The sequence below is a fragment of the Bombus fervidus genome, chromosome 15 (assembly GCF_041682495.2).
Source record: "Bombus fervidus isolate BK054 chromosome 15, iyBomFerv1, whole genome shotgun sequence".
Lineage (NCBI taxonomy): Eukaryota > Metazoa > Arthropoda > Insecta > Hymenoptera > Apidae > Bombus > Bombus fervidus.
Genome location: NC_091531.1, coordinates 5738992 through 5758479, shown reverse-complemented (window position 1 = coordinate 5758479; position 19488 = coordinate 5738992). Strand labels below are relative to the sequence as shown.

Sequence of the window (19488 nt, the reverse complement as noted above, 5' to 3'; positions counted from 1 at the left end):
TAACCGGAGGAACAGGTTTTAGGGCAACGCGACGGTTCGTCGCTCGTAAAAAGAAAGTATAACGATCGGTAGGAAATGGTATTCCGTGCAGTAATATCGTTACGCAATCAAAAAGTTTGATCGCACGATGCAATTCTGTTATCGAATCTTCGCTGCTTGCTTGCGTTTTAGCTACGTTTACATTCGCAAACAAACACGCGACTTTCGATTGTGCACATTAAGCATTTTTTCTAATCTTCCGCAGTATTTTTGCAAGTTTATCTCTTTCCCCTCGAGTTCCCGGAAAATGAATTATTCTGGAATTTTACTGCTATCAAATACAGGAGAATAACGCTTTTCCTCCAAATAGTCCAAGTTCCTAATTCTCTTCCCTTTCTTTTTTTTTTTTTTTCTGGCAAATCCGTCATCCAATTTTTTATAATTTTCCTACAACGAAATCGACGGACGTTAGTTTTGTTCTATGACAAGCAGATTATTATTATTTGCATAAATTTGTACGCGTATTTGAAACTTCTTTGGAAATATCCATAGAAAGCTGGATTATGTTTGCTTCCATGGATCCTGAGAAACCAGCCGAGATATAAATGACCAATATGGTAAGATAGAATTAATGAAAATAAATGCGAGCAAATAGCGAGTTAGTGATTCATTAACGATGTTAATAGCTCGTTCAGCAGCGGGATTTAATTTTCTAAATAAAAGCTGGTGCATAAAAATTTGTCATGCTGAGAATGGGACAGAGAGTGCCTGCGTTAAAAAATGTTTCTCTTGCGCAATTTTTTTCTTCATATTAAATGTATAATTATTAAAAATTTCACGCTGCATACGTTACAGTTACGTTAACACCTAAATGGAGAAACCATTTATTTACTCGACGTTAATAATCATATAACAAAATTATAAAAAATAGTTTGTTTGACATTAATAGTCATATAAATATAACGCGGAAACATTTATTATGCGCATATAAAATATTATTTATGAAAAATTTCAACTCGTTAAACATTGTTATCGATACCAAAATAATTACCAAAATAAATCGAAACGGAATAAATCGTAAGTGGCGTGAAATCGTTGCGTAACGTTACATAGCCTTAACATGACTTTATCACATAGTTAAAAAAAAAAAAAAAAAAAGGAAAAGAAAAAGAAATAACATAAACTCATATCATCTGCTAAGATGTAATTGCAGATATCTGATGTTGATTTGCAATTTTAATACGCCGTCACGTGTTTTGTCTCGTTCGCAACACTGTTAGAAAAATTCCAACGAACAGACATCGTTTCTCTATTCGATCATTCAATTTTTATACCTAAGCGACGAAGTAGTCTTATTCTTCCATGTAAAACGAATATTTTAAATAGTCGCCAAACACACACAAAATGTAAATGCAAGGATGTCCGTTTCCTGTGAAACTCTGTTTATGTAAATATTATAATTCATCGATCGAAGCGATTTTAAATGGTATTCTGGTAGCTGTATCTATTCCAAGGTCATCCGAAGTGGAAAGAAAAGGCGAACTAATCCAACCAGGTTTCCATATTTTACGTAACCGCTAGCTTCGTTTCTCGATCAGTTTAATCGGCCCCCGATGCGCTGCTCGGATTAATTTTATTGTTAGAAAATATTTTATTTATTGACTTGGCAACTAAGTGATTGCAGAGTTTGTCGTTAGGTGGTAATGACAGAATCCGCGATCACTTAGTTGCCAACCCAATAATATTAACATTCCATTCATTTGAATTTGTACGAGCCGAAATGAAAATTATATTTCTAAATATTATCTTTAAACATAATTACAATCTTAAGACTAAATTATTACCTCCTTCCCCAAATATAAAAAAAAAAATATATTTTGTGTAAATATAAATTTTAGTGTTCCAGTCAACTACATTGTTGGGAAATATTTTATTTAGTTTTAATATTCCATCTGTTTGGATTTTACGATCCAAAAAGAAAATTATATTTCTAAATATTATCTTTAAACATAATTACACTCTTAAGACTAAATTACTATCTTCTTTCCCAAATATAAAATAAAAAATATATTTTGTGTAAATATAAATTTTAGTGTTCCAGTCAACTACATTGTTGGGAAATATTTTATTTAACTTTAATATTCCATCTGTTTGGATTTTACAATCCAAAGAGAAAATTATATTTCTAAATATTATCTTTAAGCATAATTACAATCTTAAGGCTAAATTATTATCTTCTTTCCCAAATATAAAAAAAAAAAATATATTTTGTGTAAATATAAATTTTAGTGTTCCAGTCAACTACATTGTTGGGAAATATTTTATTTAGTTTTAATATTCCATCTGTTTGGATTTTACGATCCAAAGAGAAAATTATATTTCTAAATATTACCTTTAAACATAATTACAATCTTAAGGCTAAATATAAAATCCTTCCTTTGCAAATATAAAACTATATTTCGTACAAAAATGAACTCTCAGCGATCACGGTTAGTCACTAAACTAATAAAAGAAGGAGACGATCAATAAGACGATACATGTGCCGGTGATTATGAAAGTGGCCTAAGTGATATAGTTTTCCTTTCGAGATGTTTACAGTTTTGCGTTCGACGTACCAACTGGATTCTGTTTAACGACGTAGCAACCACTTCAATCCAATAGTTCAATTACTACTACTTTGTAAAGTTAGTTGCAGATCGTTCTAATGTAAATAGATGCAACGTAACATAAGCGATAAGCTCATGTTTTGCTAGATTCTTCATGTAGACCATCTACTGTCTGTATATTTCATAATCACTGGCATATATCTTCCTATTTATCGTGTTTCTCCGTGTGATCTGCCATTATTGAGACAAAGATGTGGCACAACTTCAAAGTCGTACTAAGTTATTGTATAAACGTTACATGACTTGCTATATGACTAATAATAAATGACAAACAGATGTTAGCTAAACAGAAATCCACATCGAATGACTCGTAGTCGTGTCATGCTGTCGAATCATTCTAACAACGTATACAATGTTGCACAGAAGCATCGGTCGACTAGTGTCGCGGAACTCGGTTGCAACAATCGTTTGTTATTCCCAAGCAATTCTTCTTCCACGTTTGACATGTTTCATGGATCTCATTATGCTTCCTCGTACCGAGCTGTTCGTTCAAACCAACCACGGTTTAAATATAAAACAGGCATTAGGAACGCTGTGCAACATTGCGCGAGTGACGACGTGTATCGTAAAACAGAAGGAGAGATGAATTAGCGCGACGTTAAGCGAAGAAGCTGAAATCGCGTTCCGACGTTTTCCAAATTGCAACTTACTTTCCCTCGTAAAATCAGAAGCTTATATTGCCTTGGCAGCCAAGCGATTACGGGTTTTGTCATTAGGTGGTATTAACAAAAGCCGCAATCGCTTAGTTGCCAAGCCAATAAAATCCACAGCATGTAAACTTTTAAACATTTAAACAAGTTTAAATGTGGGTTACAATGACTGCGAGAAAGACGAATATTTTTGTCTCTAAAGGTAGGTGAAATTTCGAAATGTTCAGTTCGAGTAGAGAAATGAAGCGATGATTTTCCACATTATTTTTCCCAATTTTCTCTTTACATCAACGCGTCCACAGCAATTACGCGTATCAAGCGTCTTATCGAACGCGTATTTCAGTTGATACGAAGGAACAAAAACGGATACGACAGACTCTTAATATTGGCTCGGCAAGTAAGTGGTTGCGGGTTTTGTCATTAGCTGGTATTGATTTAGTTGCCGAGCCAATATATTTATGGAATAGAAAAGAAACATGGGAGACAGATCACGTTCGTAGTAAAATGCGATACGACAAATTATACATCGATAATGGGAGAAACACGTGGAAACTGATTTTTTTTTTTTGTATTAAAATTTAATTTTCAATAATTTCTTGCAATCTCGCAGCGACAATCCTGTTCACACGCGCGTATGTAAATTACGTGGACGAATTCGCCACGTATCGAAGTTATGGTATTATTAAAGGTACAAAGGGTAGATTTGAAAAGATAGATGAAAAGTATCGAGATGAAAATCGATAGAAATTCTCCGTTGACGACTTTCTCAAACTTGCAGTCACAATGATGTTCGTAGAAATGAAGTTTTGCGCTTTTTAATCTGAAATCTCCTTCTTGTTCGGTTTAGAAGTAAAAGTAAAATAATTTTTATTTCTACGAATCTTTTAATTGTTGTCGTTAATTATTATCGTGTTTTCGCACAAGTAGAGTAGCCTTTCCGAGATTTTTCTATTTCGGTCGTTGCTCTCGTTGTAGGAAACAGACGAGATCTTTAGCGTTTGAAAAAAGTCAATTTTTATCAGTTAACTTTTAATCTGCAAAATGATATTCCATACGCATCGTACGCATTCGTTTGCAAGTTATGATTATCGAAAGTCGCCTCGATTTCTTACTAATTTCCCGCCATGCGCTCCTTTCTCTTTGCTATCTGCTCTTCTCCATAACTTTTCCTTCGTCTTTCTGCCAAATGATTATAATTTTGCTTTCCTCGTTGTCACCTGACGATCAAACGGATTCTTATGCGTCCGTAGAAAATTGAAAAGTGCGAAATTGCATAGAATATATAAAATATGCAAAGTATAGTGATTTCGGTGATACTTTCCGGGTAAGAACAATTTTCTAGCATACACCTGAATCTTTTTAATTACATTCTAAGAAATATAAATTTGCATAGAATAAATTTGCATTGCTCGGTTTATTGCTAATAATACCTTTTGAACGTCTCGATCGTTTCTTACCATGTTCCTGGAAAACACGTTTTATCGAGCTTGAATTCTAAGCAAATACTAAAAAAGTTTCCTCTAAAATTCACGCTTGAATTTGATGGAATTTGAAAATGAAAATGATGGAATAAATAAATTACGATGAGTGAGAATTAATTATCGACGAACGATCTTGCAAAATAGATCACGTTATTTATAATAAAAATAGCTTAATACTAATTTCCAAAGCGAATGATTTTATTTTTTAGGTTATGATTTTTATTATACATTTTTATTTATTTATGGTCTTTTATGTTAGTTTAGTTCGGTAAGAGAGTAATGAAAATAATTTATCTATCGTAGAACGATCTTGCAAAATAAATCACGTTATTTATAATAAAAATAACCTAATGCTAGTTTTCGAAGTGAATGATTTTATTTTTTAGGTTATGATTTTTATTATACATTTTTATTTATTTATGGTCTTTTATGTTAGTTTAGTTCGGTAAGAGAGTAACGAAAATAATTTATCTATCGAAGAAATTTCTTTTTTATTCCTTCTCTTTCCCTTTTTCCTCTGGAAGAAATTTATTTCGACGATAGTTTTCTCGCTATCACCCGGTATATGGATGTGTATATAGATTTGCGTATAACGTATATTTTGATTAGCCAAGAATCTCGGGACACTTGGTATCGCAAGCTACGAGCATTTCGGAAATTAAACTGTACTTGCAATTGGCCTGAATCTCACGGTAATAGAACATGCACAGGGTGTCTGAAAATTATTGTAGAATAAAACTTCATTGTTTAAGATGTCGTTCCATTGAATTTCAAATGTATACATATTTAAAAAATCGAACGAATCAACCGAATAAATGAATGAATTTCAAACTCGAAACGAATCTAAAATTCAATCGGCGAATTGAAATATTCGCAACATCTTTTATGCATCAATATTCAAAAAATCAGCTATTGAATACCAAGTACTTGCAGTATTTAATTTAAAAGAATTATCCACCGAATTGCGGATAATCATCGAATCTGAAGTCTAATCAGCTAACTGAAATGCTAGTTTCTTCTACCGCAGATTTCTTGCAAATATCGTTATATTATTATTTAAGTTACAATTTCAGAAGAAAAAAAAAATTTATCGAATCTATGATTCGATCAGCCAATACGATTATTCCAAATTCCTTTCGTCAATTCTCAAGTGCAAATTTCTTCAAAAACAAGCAAACTTCCGTATCTTCTGTACTCGGTATTTACAGTGCCACCGCGTATAACTACGAACCTAGTGACGAGGTGCCATCGAAACCAAACAATGCGTACCATTGTACGCACAACCATGCCCCATTTTACTCTAAAGGTTCAGTCGATTCTTCTTTTATTTTTCTTTCTCTCTCAAAACCATGAAAACCTATTCTCAGCGAATTTTCGCTAAATTTACTACACAATTCCTCCATCGATCTCTACTATGCTTTCTCGCTGAACTTATTTTCAATCCACGCGAATAATCTTCTGCCGGAATAATAATATATTTAACAACGATTCGCTCGATTCTCCTATCTTTTCCATTTCTGTCTCAACGTTCGTCCACGTGAAATTAATAAATCGTAGCAACAAAACGTTGCTGTGCTCGATCGGTAAACCTATTTACCATCTACATCGCTAAATTTCTACCAGAACAATTTATCTCCAACGACCCACACGATTCCCGTTTCTTTTTATCTCGTCGAACTTCATCCTCGCGATATTTACTAACAGTACCGCGTTAAATTTATCCTCGGTCAGTTGCAATCGTTTCTTTCATTCTCATTTCTGTCAAACTTTATCCGCTATAAATTTTCACCAATTTTCCTATCTATACTGATCTATACTAACCACGTAGTTCCTCGCCGGATTACATTTTCCCTCCAATTTGATCAACTTGCTACAAGAATAATTTGTTTGCAAATGCGGCTTACTCACCTGAACGAAGATCGCTAGAGGACATGGCGCCAGTTGCTGTCACACACTCACTCTATAATATAGTATAGTATAGTATAGTATAGTATAGTATATAGTATACACTGACACTGTGCGGAGACGGCGAGAGATCGAGCGGCGACGATCTCGATCGATCGGAAAGTAAGAATGAGGCAGCGCACGGTCGGTCGCTCGTCCCGATTGTTTGTGAACGGTCACGATCGTGTACGATCGTACGCACTTTTATCGTGCTGGCACGTGGTCGCGGTCTCTCGACCACGGTTGATTCAGCGTGGAACCTCTGCTCCACGTAGCCGCCCCACCAGGCTGCAGATACTGGCGTGCGCGCGAGCGCGAAAGCGCGCGCAACAGCCTACGTTTATTTTCGATTACCGAGCAGCCAGTTTTATTTTTAACGCGCGTCCAACAAACTCACCAGTCCGTCTACACGGCCACCGTAAACAACATAGGTGCGCCGACTCGCGGCGCTTCTCTCAAGGAACTTGCAAATCTACGTACTGGGTGCTTCGGAAGTTCAGCTTCGGTTGGTACATGCGGCAAAATGGTTTTAGGAGATTTCAGACGAGATTGGTTTAGAAACGTGGTCATAATTCGGTTCAGACATTGTTGCAATGCTTTTTCAAGCTTGTAGAAGTGGAGCTTGCGTTTGAGCAGATTGCGGATATCTATAGAAACTTATGTTTCTTTTTTTTTACAAAATTGTTTTCATTAATTTCTGCATCCTTGCGTCCTTATGCTTCTTGTGGTTTCTTGTGATTTTTGAATAAAAGAAGAGACTCTTTGTAGGAACGTGGGCTCAATTAGGTTCAGACATGATTGCAATGCTTTTTCAAGCTTGTAGAAGTGGAGCTTGCGTTTGAGCAGACTGCGGATATCTATAGAAACTTATGTTTCTTTTTTTTTACAAAATTATTTTTATTAATTTCTGCATCTTTGCGTCCTTATGCTTCTTGTGGTTTCTTGTGATTTTTGGATAAAAGAAGAGACTTTTTGTGGGAACGTGGGCTCAATTAGGTTCAGACATGATTGCAATGCTTTTTCAAGCCTGTAGAAGTGGAGCTTGCCTTTGAGCAGACTGCGGATATCTATAGAAACTTATGTTTCTTTTTTTTTTTACAAAATTGTTTTCATTAATTTCTGCATCTTTGCGTTCTTATGCTTTTTGTGTTTTTTTGTGCTTTTTGGATAAGAGAAGAGACTCTTTGAGGGAACGTGGGCTCAATTAGGTTCAGACATGATTGCAATGCTTTTTCAAGCTTGTAGAAGTGGAGCTTGCTTTTGAGCAGACTGCGGATATCTATAGAAACTTATGTTTCTTTTTTTTTACAAAATTGTTTTCATTAATTTCTGCATCCTTGCGTCCTTATGCTTCTTGTGGTTTCTTGTGATTTTTGGATAAAAGAAGAGACTCTTTGTGGGAACGTGGGCTCAATTAGGTTCAGACATGATTGCAATGCTTTTTCAAGCTTGTAGAAGTGGAGCTTGCGTTTGAGCAGACTGGATATCTATAGAAATTTGTTTCTTTTTTTTTACAAAATTGTTTTCATTAATTTCTGCATCCTTGCGTCCTTATGCTTCTTGTGATTTCTTGTGATTTTTGGATAAAAGAAGAGACTCTTTGTGGGAACGTGGGCTCAATTAGGTTCAGACATGGTTGCAATGCTTTTTCAAGCCTGTAGAAGTGGAGCTTGCGTTTGAGCAGACTGCGGATATCTATAGAAACTTATGTTTCTTTTTTTTAACAAAATTGTTTTCATTAATTTCTGCATCCTTGCGTCCTTATGCTTCTTGTGGTTTCTTGTGGTTTTTGGATAAGAAATGAGACTCTTTGAGGGAACGTGGGCTCAATTAGGTTCAGACATGATTGCAATGCTTTTTCAAGCTTGTAGAAGTGGAGCTTGCTTTTGAGCAGACTGCGGATATCTATAGAAACTTATGTTTCTTTTTTTTTTACAAAATTGTTTTCATTAATTTCTGCATCCTTGCGTCCTTATGCTTCTTGTGGTTTCTTGTGATTTTTGGATAAAAGAAGAGACTCTTTGTGGGAACGTGGGCTCAATTAGGTTCAGACATGATTGCAATGCTTTTTCAAGCTTGTAGAAGTGGAGCTTGCGTTTGAGCAGACTGCGGATATCTATAGAAACTTATGTTTCTTTTTTTTTACAAAATTGTTTTCATTAATTTCTGCATCTTTGCGTTCTTATGCTTTTTGTGTTTTCTTGTGGTTTTTGGATAAGAAATGAGACTCTTTGTGGGAACGTGGGCTCAATTAGGTTCAGACATGGTCGGAATGCTTTTTCAAGCTTACGTTTGAGCAGACTGCAGATATCTATACAAATGTATGTCTTTACAAAATTACAAAAATGTTCATTAATTTGTACTTTACACTTTAGATATTTTGTATATCATGTTGAGTGTTATTATTCTTTCTTCTCATAGTTTTAATGTTCCTGATAGATTTTGAATAAGAGTCACTGTACGTGTGCACACTCCGGAGAAATCTAATGAAAACGTGAGACGTGCTTGAAAAGTCGAGCATCAGAGAGAAGATTGGGGAAATTGGATTAGAAAGTTTAAAGCGTTCTCTTGAGAAAAAATGATGAGAATGTTTGTTCACTGTGTGCAAGTAGACATTGCTTATATATGTAGCATGGATATCTGTAGAAATGTATATCTTTATCAAATTACTTTCATTCGTTCCTTCTACCTGGTAAATATTGCCCTTTGTATTATACATATTTCGTATGTCTTTGCAAAGCACGTGCATTCCGTGCATTTTTGCATCTTTCAATTTGATACAAAATTAAACGACGGCTCCTCCAACGAAATTCGTTAAATTTTTTAAAAAATCGAGCTTCGAAAGGAAGATCGGGAAGATTTGGTTAAAAAATGTAAAACTCATTCTTTGGGGAGAAACGTAGGTTTGGTTAGAAAGAGAACAGCGGAGTGAAGAAGCAGAGTTGCTTGTAAGTAAATATATCGTGGATATTTATAGGAAAATAATATTTTTATAAAATTGCTTTCACTCGTTTCTTTCGCCCGATCCATCGCGCGTGCTCCGGATATTTTTTATATCTTTACATATCGCGTGTACTCTGTGCACTTCTGCGTCTTCAAATTTCTTATAAATTCAAACGACGTGCACCGACTCTGGGGAAATTCAAAGAAAATATACGCGGTGCTTCGAAAGTTGAGCTTCGACGCAGAAGATGAGGGAAATTGGCTTCGAGAGATTTGAAATGTGTCCTCTGTTTTCACAGGACAGACGCCTTTCAATCGATGCTATCGTTACATCGTTCTAATTAGCTGCAATTTGGGTGCTGCAATTTCTACCACAGCTGCTCGTGCGGTTGTTGAGCTTTCGAATCGACCCGTTTCAACAAAACGACTCGTTGTACGACAAATATCATCGAGTATGGGAAATACTGAAATTCTGAAACCAGAGACGCGGTTGATAAAATAAAATATGCAATTTCTAGAAACGATTACTCATACGTTTCTTTCAACGCGCGATTAAGAGACCTGAGAATTCTTCTTATCGGAATTCGTCATTGAGACGAATGCTGCTATTGTGTATGATCTATCTATATCTATAAATAAATAAATATATATAGATATATAATATGTAACATGTAATAAATGTAATATATGTAAATATATAAATATCTATCGCGAATGAAAAATCGTAGAGCAATTAACGGTAGTGAAATACGCTAAAAGCTACAAACATATCGAGTCAGCGTTAAAAATCCGTGTCCGATTGCAACAGATGTGATTAAATTATTTATCCTGGAGCCTCATCCGCTGTTGCGCGTGAAAGCTTCGTGGCGGATCGAAACACCGATATTCGATTGTTATTTCAACGGCAGAACATTTTTCTGTTTTGACAGTTTGTATTATTGCATAAAAAACGATTTTGAAAATGAGCCACGAAACGACTCGTTCGCCGGTGACTTTTGTAAAAACCATACGGAACATTTACCAGAGCTGTTCGTACGGTAAAAAGGAAACAAAGAAAAAATTCGGACGTGGCGATTTCCGACTAGACGACGAGCCACGCTCTCGTCGATCTTCTCTCACAGACGACGCTTAATTTCCTGTATTTGTCGTGTTGAATATTTCTCGAATTTCAAGCAAAAAACTTTCGCAGATAAACTCTGTTATCGCGCCAAGAGCTGTTGCACGGTGTTGGTAAACGTGCTGAGAGTTTTTTTCGCGCCAGCTGCCAGCGTTTACACGTTTCCGGAACTCGCAGAGAGCGACACAACGCAAATGAATCGGTTTTAATCGCTCATTTTCGAAATCTTTTTCTCACCATTCGAAAGCTGTCGAAACAGGCAACAGCCTGCCGTTGAAATTAAAATAGCTCTTTTTATCAGCTATGAAGTTTTGTTGTTTATTTATCAACGATTGTATCAACGATTGTACGAAAGGATCGTATGGCTGGTGAATTATTTTATTTACAATCTTGAGATTGAACGATTGACAGAGATCATGCTTCTTTCGCGAAACTACTCGTGATCTCGTAAACTTATGAATTTAATAAAATATTTTCCTTTTTTCTGGGAATGAAAAATCCAAATAAGGATGGAAGAAGGTAGGAGCGGCGAAAAGACACGATAAAAGTTTCTTAAAACGTATCAAATTTATTTCTGCCTCTGCGTGCACACATCTCGATCGCTTTTGGTAAATTCTGAATTTCGTAATTTTAAAAACGCAATAGATCGAAGAATTCGATTCTTCCGCGACCTATCCATTCGATAAACGAGTCATCGAAAACAATCTGCAATCCTTTCTCGCGTTTCATTCACAGACAAAGAATTCTACGAACAATTTTTATTCTACGGCGCTTCCCTCTCTCCTCTCCCTCCCGGAAACTTTCCATCGAAATTACGCGAAACTTTGCGCCACGGTTCGAAAATTACGTACTTCGTAGAAAAATATACGTAAGAGGAGATGATATCGATCTAAGAAGAGGACGAATCGTTTGGGAAAATCGGTGTGCGCAACCGAGAAGTCCTTCTCGCCTGACGTTCCGCGAAGTTTCCGCCTCTTCTCGATCCTCGATCCTTTATTAGGCTCTGCGATCGTCCCTCACTTTCGGCTTCCGCGACACGATTAGGATTTCTCGCTCGAATTGTGAACTACGGACCATCTGAATACGATTCTGCTCGCTGAAACCAATAAGAAACCAATAAGACAGTGGCTCGATCTATTTTCTCGCCGCCTCTTCCCCTCGGTCGTATCGATCAGTTGCGGAAGATGAGATCGAGCGAACAGAGCGGAAACCGACGAAGACGAAAGAAATTTGCCAGGAATTTTCGATTCTATCTGTACGAAAGAGGACGACAAGAACTGTGAATCGTCGAATGAGTCGGCTGTGTGCGCGTTCCATGCTCGAGGTCCTGGTGCGCGTGCGCTCGACTACGTCGTGCTTAAACGGATCTCGATACAAACCGTACAAACAAAGAAATGAAAGCGGAAAATGCGTTAAAAATTGAATTCGGAGAGCACACCCGTGTATGCAGTACGATGGCCAGCATTTTCAACAAATTTTCCATTAATAAAGTAACTCCTAAGGGTTACACGCTTTATTATTACTCATAAACGTACGGCATATGTTTAATTTTAACCAAGAGACGATCAAGCGCAGGCGTAGCCGGACGAAATATAAAGTGGATTTTCTCGAAAACGAAGCCTCGAATGAAAAAAATGTATTCCACATTTTCGGCTTATTTTTTCATGTACAATCACCCCCTCCACGGTTGTACCATCAATACGGGGACATCGTGTATAAAATCAGCGCGACGGTCAATACGCTATATATGTTTCCATACAACTATGTTCTCAAATAAAAAAATTATAAAATTATTTCTATAATTAATTCAGATGATTAAGAAATTAACGCCAGAGAGTGGCTTCGGTTAACGCGTTCATGGATTCTTCCGCGTGACAATATCGAGTCTTGGAACGAAGAAAATCGCACAAGTTACAAGTCGCCCTATTATTATCCCGTGTTTGTCCTGTGGCAAACAAAACGTAGCAGAAGGCTAATCAGCGATAAGTTGGAACAAATGGACGCTCTACTATCGCTATTCGCTATTCCTAATAATCTCGATCCTGCAACTGCAAAACCTACCATCGCCATTCATCGCCGTCCTACAGCACTGTTGCGACGTTGTCCGTTATTCAGACTCGGTAGTCTTGCAAAGAAACAGACATCGATACAGCAGCGACGACACGATAGCGCCACCGATTGGACCAATCCAGAAGACCCAATGATTGTTCCAGTAGCCATTCCAGACGGCTGGAGCTAGTGTCCTTGCTGGGTTCAAACTGCAGCCAGTGTATGGGATAAAAATGAGACACAGGACGGTGATGCAGAAGCCAAGCCTCATCGGTGCCGAGTCTGTGTTGGCGGCGTTTCGACTGTCCCATAGACCGCAAGCGAAGAAGACGAGAAGCCCAGTGGCCAAGACCTCCGCCATGGCACCCTGAAGAGTGGTCAGATCTGCGTTAACGTCCGTCATGCAAAAGGTGTCTCCTGCCCCCTGCGCGGTGTACATTAGCTGCACCGGTGTTATCACCTGCAGAAATCGAAGAATTCTGTATCGAAGAAGCTGGACGAGTTTCGATCGGGGCTCCATTTAACGCTAAAACTACCGACGTGTTCATCGAAATGTCGCATAAAATTTTTGTCACGTCCAATGACGGATTTAATTCTTTGCTGGCCTGAAGCTAATGATCGCTTTGGGTCACCTTCGACCCAACCTTTCTAAAGCAAATTTATAAAATGCCAAGGTACCTGGATAAGTCGATTTTTGTTAAATCAATAGGAAATTAATATTCACGTTCGGAGATCCTTCGCGTAATCTGTCAGGACACGATATTCGCTTAGACTAGGTGAATATTAACTTTGCGTGTAGTGGTTAAAATACACGCCACGAGATGCAGAACTGCTTGCAAAATTATTCAAGTGGAGGATTCGGTGGATTCTCGCGCAGTTTAGAAAACGCAACAATCCTTCTGAACACTTTCGAATGGACCCATCGAGTTGTCGATGGGCGTCTCGAATATTTCAACAGCTATACGTGTTGACTCGACGAACGTTGTTTCAGCCGAGCCAAAATTCTTATCCCAGTCTTTGTAAACTGACAAATTTATATTTTATGCGATTCCGACAAACGATTGTTCGTTGATCTTTTTCACAAGCACTTTTAGGGCCGCCATAGCGTCATTAGCGTCAAGGTAAATCCGCTCCTGACTAGATCTGTGTTGTACCATCGTATTATCATACATTCTTATAATTATCGTACGATCTTATTTATTACATATACAGAGTGGGACTAAAATAGGCCACCTAAATATCTCGGCTGTTATTGGTCACGGAAGAAACGTGTCAAACCAAACATTGCACGATGTCGTGGAGCATATAGTTTGATGTAAATAGTTCTTTGATAAATGGCCGCGTAGAGGTCATACGAAGATCACTTTCGTTTTTTCAAATGGAACGACGCGCTTCTTTACGTAGCATCTAGCGTGGCGTTTTAAGACCCGTACAATGATTCACACGTTCAAGAACATTCAAGGTCAATGAAAGTCAATTGCAAGAGAAAATGATATACCTCGTGCGAGCGATCCAACACATTGTTTTATGTAATGGCGATTTATTAACGTACCAGTGCACTGCCGATGCTACGTAAAGAAACGTGTCATCCCGTCTGAAAAATCCAACTTGACCTTCGTACGATCTCCAACTATCAAACAACCATTCACACGAAATCACATGGCGATACCAGGCAGTTCTGTTTCGCATATTTCTCTTCTATCTGTTTTACCTGTTTCACCCTATATAATCCATCACTGTATTACATGTATACTATATATACATTTATCACACAGTGAATTTATTTGTATTGTAAACAATATTAAGTCTAAATTCGTACAGTCACTGATCGCGTGTACAACCGAGTCTAGTCAAGAGTCATTCGACAGAAAAAGATCAGTGAACATTTCGAGTTCTACGCGCTGAAAAATTGCCGCTAGGACGCGCATGTACTTTGAACTTTGGTTTCTACGAATTTTACAAAACAGCAACGACACCAACGGTTGCTACGCAAACATATTTTTGTCCTTTGTATCTCGTGTCCCGTTAATTAACGCAAATTTTTCATCCTAGCGAACATCTTGGTCTATTGGCTTGGCAACTAAGCGATCGCGGGTTTTGTCATTCGATGATGATAATAATAAATGCGGCAATCACTTAGTACGGTAGTTGTAGCGCTAGTATCGAGCGGTGATTTACCCTAATCAGACCGAAGCCTATCAGTCCACCGATACACTGGGAACAAATGTAGAGGAAGGTCATGGGCAGAGAGACTCTCCCTAGGATCAGAGCTGCCACTGTTATGGAGGGATTTATGTGCGCTCCACTGATGTGTCCAATACACTGGAAAGTAAAATAGCACAGTGAGACAAGAAACATCAGGGAATATAAATATTCTTGCAATTAAATATTCAATAATTAAGTAATTGCTAAATGCACAGCAGTGGACGGAAGAAAGTTTGAAATTCATATTCGTGTATAATAACTACGTTGCACTGTAACTTTGCTGTATCGATAACACTCTTTACTAGATTTCTACCATGCTGATAACAGTCATCTGCATTACGTCTATCGGTAATTTAATTGTTCTTGACAGTTGTAACACTTTTCTCTGCAATTATCGCGTGCTCTTGTACTACTTTTTTCTTTCGTCCTCCGCTGTAAGCGAACATCTTGGTATCTATTTGGTGGCGACTAAGTGACTTACATTAAATGGTAATGGCAAAATCCGCAGTCACTTAGTTGCCAACCCAATTAGCAATAATTTGGATAATCAAAGGGAATTTGCAATTTCTCTGACATGGGATAAACGACGCATTGCGAGTGTAATTAGAAAAGCGAAATTTCCGCGTGTCAGCCTCGTGATTACGATGGCGATAGAGCAAGAAACGAACGATACGAGGGCAAAGGAATTTTCGTTGCTGGACGACAGAAAGTAATAAACTCACGTATCGACTTTCTTGCTTGCTATTTGAATTGCCGCGAAAAGTAAAACAGCCGAAACTGTAAATTTCGAAGAACTTGGCAAACTAGACATTACGATAAATCAGTGAGCCACTCTCGGTAAATTTTTATCATCGTTCGCTTGTTCCGTGGGTTCGTGGAAGCCACGGCCGGAATCGAACACCGATGGAAAATGTATGAAATTGAACAGAGGGATGGCAGAAGCGTAAAAAGAAAAGTTGGAATAGAGCGGCAGAAAAGTGACAAGTCGGATAGAGATTCAAGAATTTACAAGCGTCAGCGTGATTGAAATCGAAGCTATTGCGAGTTCCCGGAAGTCTAAATATAGAGTTTCAATCTAGTCGTTGACCCTCTGATTCCCTGTTTGGATTGGCTTGATTAGCAATTGTAAGCAGCGGATGAGTTTTAGAAGTGCCAAAAGCAAGAGGTTCAATCAAATCAACCTATCTGAACTTCATTAGCATCTGGTTTCTCGAGCAACGGAACTAGAATTAATTAGACTAACCCCGAATTAATTATAAGCCAGCGCGTGTATATTTGACGCATTGACGAATTGTTAAGTTACGGAATAATTTATTAGCCAGAGCAACCGACAGCGTTATTACCAAACATACAAATAACGTAGCACAGTCGATATTCTTTCAACCGATCGACCAATGCAAATTTTTCATCGGCTCGCCGATTCAAAGTACTTTAGCTTTCCCGTGGCAAGATAAATTAAAAAATGTGAAAATAGCTTTCCCACTACATATAATATGTTTAACTAGTATCCGGACAAGTATCTGGTCGATTTCTATTAACGGTATATCAATTAAATATATATATATTAATTAGTTAACACTTTGACTGCTACGCCGAAATCACGCGTTTTATTATTCAAAGCATATAATGGTAAAATACTAATAAGTTGATGATGTAAGACAACGTTCTTCCCCAATGGACCGTTTATCTTATTGGTGGTCACGGGGACCATCGTGGCGCCTTGCTAACAGTTGATAGCGACACATTACAACAAGGCTTCGTTTGTTTCAACAAACCATTCGCATTCGTTGTTTCGTCGTAGACAAAACGTGCAGAATATATCGTTGAAACGTGTAGAAGATATTAGCAAACAGTTTCACGATTATTTTTATGATTTCGACGAAACATTCGGCTAAATGGTAGAGGTCAAAAAAATTATGTTTCTGATAAGTCAGTGGTAGTGGTAGATTACAACAGAGGAAAATGTGTTGTGGATTTATCAGAGCAAACGATAGCATATTTTACAACATATGGAAAAACCCTCAAGTGGTATACAAAATTAGCTTTAGAGTTACTGTTAAATACATCAATTTCAAACGCGATGATACTCTATAAACAAGCAACAAAAACAAACATCAAGGTATCAGATTTTAGAATGGCACTCGCAACGCACCTTACACAGTGCCGTTCACCAGAGCCGTGAAATATCCTTATTCGACAAAGATCGCGACACGAAATGCAGAAGAAAGAAGGGCAAGCGTAGCTGGCGCGAAAATTTTGCAGAGAGAGCTATAAAAAAATGTTAAACAGTTAGGATGAAAAATTGCTAAGAATCGGAGCAAAAAGGTGACCACCTATTGTCCAGATCGTATCGATGAGCCACGTTTATGTTCAAAGCGTTTTAACACAGTGCACCGTTAGGTACAAGATTTCTTCTCATTTTTTTTATCGATGTTCCAATAAAAATGTTTAATCGTTCAATGGGGCACTTTTAATTTCAAAGTATCTTCTATTTATCGGTTATATTGAAAATGCCCTAACTGTGAATTTTCATTCAATTTTTACAATTGTAATAAGTTGAAACTCTCCGGTCATCAATGACCACCGTGGCGGGTTATATATGACCCACGTGGCAGTCAAAGTGTTAACTGCGTTCGACGTGTATATGAGAGATTTCTAAAACTAAATTCCCCGGTTAACTGGTTGACGATGAACTAGGAATCATCCGCGGCGATTATAAAAATCGCTGCGATATTATTGATCATCGTATCTTGTAACAAATAAAGAAATGTTCGGCTACTTTTGAGCGATGACGTACATATAATTTGTCAGCTACACGAAAGAAAAAGTAGAGAAGATCGATGAAGTTGTACAAGCATTGATCGATGAATTAATCAGTACGTTGGTAATAAAATTTTCCAAATTTCAGAATGTGGAATTAACCGTTTCCACCTGTGAATCGACTTATATACACGTACTGATAAAGAAATTAAGGAAATTACTGTGTATTTTTTATCTTCCAAGATCCATTGAAATTGAAATTGAAAATAGTTTACAGAGGTAACAGTGTATACGTGAAATGACAATAATATCTTTTTTTCGATTATACTCGTGTAAGATCTACTCGGTAAAATATTGAATCAGGTGAAGCAAATCAAACTTTGTGACAATGTTGAGAAACGTGTACTCCGTTTCAATCATATAATTACAAATTCGACAAAAGCTACATAAGAAATAACGTAGAAAGATGTTGGTTAAACCTTGGATTTGTTTACTGCGTGCCATCGATTCGATTAATCGTACGCGACTGCCTTTTGTTTCTAAAACATTGACTTTCCAATTCACGTCGAACGTAATCCCGCGAATGTTGCGTCGCGTTCAAGTCAGCAGCACGACTTCACCACTCAACTATACGACGTTTTGTCGCAAAAGAAACGTGTCGATTAATTTAGAAGGTTTCGCGTTATTATCGCGTCGAAATGACCGCTCTGCTCGCATTATCTCGTTTGCACGCAGGCAGCATACGAGTTTGTAAAATAGTCACGAATCTGTCCGTAGTTGCTTTTATTCTTACGAGCGGGCCAGCACCGTTACGCGAGAAACAACCCCATAGCGTGGAGTTATCACCGAGCCAAGTTTCACTCTCCTAAACTCTTCTTTTCAGCCATTTGACGTTAAAACTTACTGCACGTTCACGCACGGGCTGTTATCTGTTGATGATATTTTTCATTCCCAGCCAATGTATCCGAGCAGATAAGAAATGCATAGTAATTTTCCAGCGATCGTTACGATGTTACATACGTTAACTTTTGTCGTCAGTGATGAAACAAGCTCTGGTTTTGCATTTTCCCTAACGACAACCCAAGATGCGGCACGAAAACTCTGAATCACAGCCACTTTCCACATGCTCACCTGTATAGCTATCATGGCACCTAGTCCAAAGGCCAGAGAGATTTGCATCAGGTTCGGATGAACACCCAAGCTTCCGATACATCCTGTACATCCAACGAAGACCAGAATGGCGGTGCCGATCGCCTCGCTAACGGCAATGCACAGCGTCTTCCAGCCGGATGCATCCTCTCTCATCAAATTGCTCAGCCCTGTAACGAGACAAAAGGGAGAGAACTATGATTGTCTGTGAGAGATCGAGGGACCGGATCGACGCGACGGAGACGTGATCGATCGGTGTGTCTTTTGTCTTACGCTAGCTGAACCTGCGAGGCAATTTTTGTAAGGAAAGTGGACGCACAGTCATTGCCAGAGACGCGGTCGTCGGATGACGCGGCGGAACTCCAGGCCATGTTCTGTCGATGGAAAAACAGCCGATCACAGGCCCGAAGGTGGCCGCCAATTGGAAGGAGAACGACGATACATCGATATCGGAATTCCTGCGATTCTATCAACCCTTTCGCTGCGAATTCATTTTTGATTCTGTCAGTGTAGCTGAATTGCTTAATGCTCGATAAGACGGTCAT

The 19488-nt window shown here is 38.0% G+C and overlaps 1 protein-coding gene across 8 annotated transcripts in view; it reads right to left on the bottom strand.

The window, feature by feature from the left end:
- LOC139994951 (aquaporin) overlaps nt 1–19488 on the bottom strand; it is a 59164-nt gene that overhangs the window by 16400 nt on the left and 23276 nt on the right. Inside the window, exons 3-6 of one of the 8 annotated variants that reach the window (XR_011801824.1) lie at nt 18926–19113; nt 15008–15151; nt 12838–13289; nt 11329–11869 (exon numbers count right to left, since the gene is read on the bottom strand). The exons of 5 other annotated variants lie outside the window; for them this stretch is intronic. Coding sequence is in view for 2 of the 3 variants with exons in the window: in XM_072018050.1 (XP_071874151.1) it covers nt 12888–13289; nt 15008–15151; nt 18926–19113 (734 nt within the window). In the remaining variant the exon portion in view is untranslated. Of the gene's footprint in view, nt 1–6684; nt 6963–11328; nt 11877–12837; nt 13290–15007; nt 15152–18925; nt 19114–19488 lie in introns of those variants that run through there. 2 more of the 8 variants (XM_072018050.1, XM_072018051.1) reach the window with 2 other exon arrangements.